This window comes from Seriola lalandi, unplaced genomic scaffold, assembly GCF_002814215.2.
Source record: "Seriola lalandi dorsalis isolate HSWRI2012SDOR001 ecotype SW California unplaced genomic scaffold, Sedor1 jcf7180002051751, whole genome shotgun sequence".
In the NCBI taxonomy this organism is placed as follows: Eukaryota; Metazoa; Chordata; class Actinopteri; order Carangiformes; family Carangidae; genus Seriola; species Seriola lalandi.
The window spans coordinates 1,742-3,214 of NW_019522304.1; the positions used below are offsets into that span (position 1 = coordinate 1,742).

The 1,473-nt window shown below is 43.9% G+C and overlaps 1 protein-coding gene across 2 annotated transcripts in view; it reads right to left on the reverse strand.

The window, feature by feature from the left end:
• Nucleotides 1-6: 6 nt before the first annotated feature.
• Nucleotides 7-1,473, reverse strand: part of LOC111649710 (ketohexokinase-like) — a 2,519-nt gene continuing 1,052 nt past the window's right edge. Inside the window, exons 2-4 of one of the 2 annotated variants that reach the window (XM_023399420.2) lie at nucleotides 1,185-1,301; nucleotides 397-531; nucleotides 7-246 (exon numbers count right to left, since the gene is read on the reverse strand). In XM_023399420.2, the coding sequence (XP_023255188.1) occupies nucleotides 108-246; nucleotides 397-531; nucleotides 1,185-1,301 (391 nt within the window). In that variant the 3' untranslated portion in view covers nucleotides 7-107. Of the gene's footprint in view, nucleotides 358-396; nucleotides 532-1,184; nucleotides 1,302-1,473 lie in introns of both variants that reach the window. The other variant, XM_023399421.2, reaches the window with a different exon arrangement.

Below are 1,473 nucleotides of genomic sequence, written 5' to 3' on the forward strand. Positions count from 1 at the left end.
ATGGTAAAACAGAGACCTGCTGAATCCCATCTCCACGGTAACAAAGTCTGATTAATAATGAGGTATTTAGTGAACGTTGTGTGACACTGGCTGGTCGTCGGGTTGTCTTACATGTCGGAGAGAACAACAGTTCGAGATCCGCTGGGGGGACAAACCACACAACATGCACATGGAGTTTGACCTTCGAAGTGCCAGACCACCGCTGACACATCGACCGCACGCTGTGCAAAGTCGGCCATGATGAAACTGAACCAGAGAGACAAGAAACACACCAACTCTGTCAGACACATGAGGCTGTGCTCCGATTGGTGGAACTAGAGCGGGCGGAGCGGTGCCATGTTGACGACGGAGATCTTCCTGAAACAGAGGCAGTTACTCACACAAACCTGTTCACACCTGTTCATGTGGAGGATGGTTCGGCTTCCCGTGCTGGTGTTGCTGATGACCACAGAGGCTGGAAGGACACACTGAGCGTGCTCAGACACCAGAGACACGTCGATGTGGAACTTCTGAAAATCTTCCAAAATAAAACTACACACAGGAAACTGTTTACATCTCCTCTGTCCTGCAAAATAAAACTACACACAGGAAACTGTTTACATCTCCTCTGTCCTGCAAAATAAAACTATGAGGACACAAGGAGATAAGGAAATGAGGAAATGAGGAGATGAGGAGTGAGGAGACAAGGAGAGAGGAGATGAAAGCATTTCATCTCATCCCAACTTTAATGTTGATGTTTTGTCTCTTCAGGACTCGGGGCCTTTACTCTGATTAAGATGATCAAAAAGAATTGAGCTATTTCCACAGACACAATCAATAGCATTAATGTCACATGCTTTAAACACACACACACACACACACACACACACACACATATATATACACACACACAGTGTTTATGTTATAAGTGTGTATGAACATCATTAAACTAAACAGGAAAAATTAACAGTCTAACATCTAATGTACATGATAATCTCAGTGTCCGTTTTTGATGATTAATCAATAGTATTGATTAACCTATTGATGAATGCATTTACTTGAATGGGAATGTGGTCTCTGCCATCCGGCCGCTGGCAGGCGTTTATGGAAAACTCTGACTGATGAACATTTTGAGGAATGTATTAATAAACGTAATGATGAACGTATTGACGAACATAGTGATGAATGTGTAGATCGGTACTCACTTGGCCACAGGTCCAGCAGACAGTGAGCCCATGAAGGCGCAGGGAGCTCCAAGAAGTGACAGCACTGTGCAGGAGTTTGAAGCGTTTCCTCCTCGCTGCCAACGCTGTGACAAACACCTTCAAGAACAGAGACAGATGACATGACTGCATCATTACAATCTGACAGAAGCAGCTCAGTTGCCCAAAATTGAAGCAAAGAGCAGCAATGAGTGAGTTTCTGGCTTGACCAAGCCAAACAAAGTCACTTCAGATGATTTAATTATATTAAAAGAAGGAATGAGATCAAGCA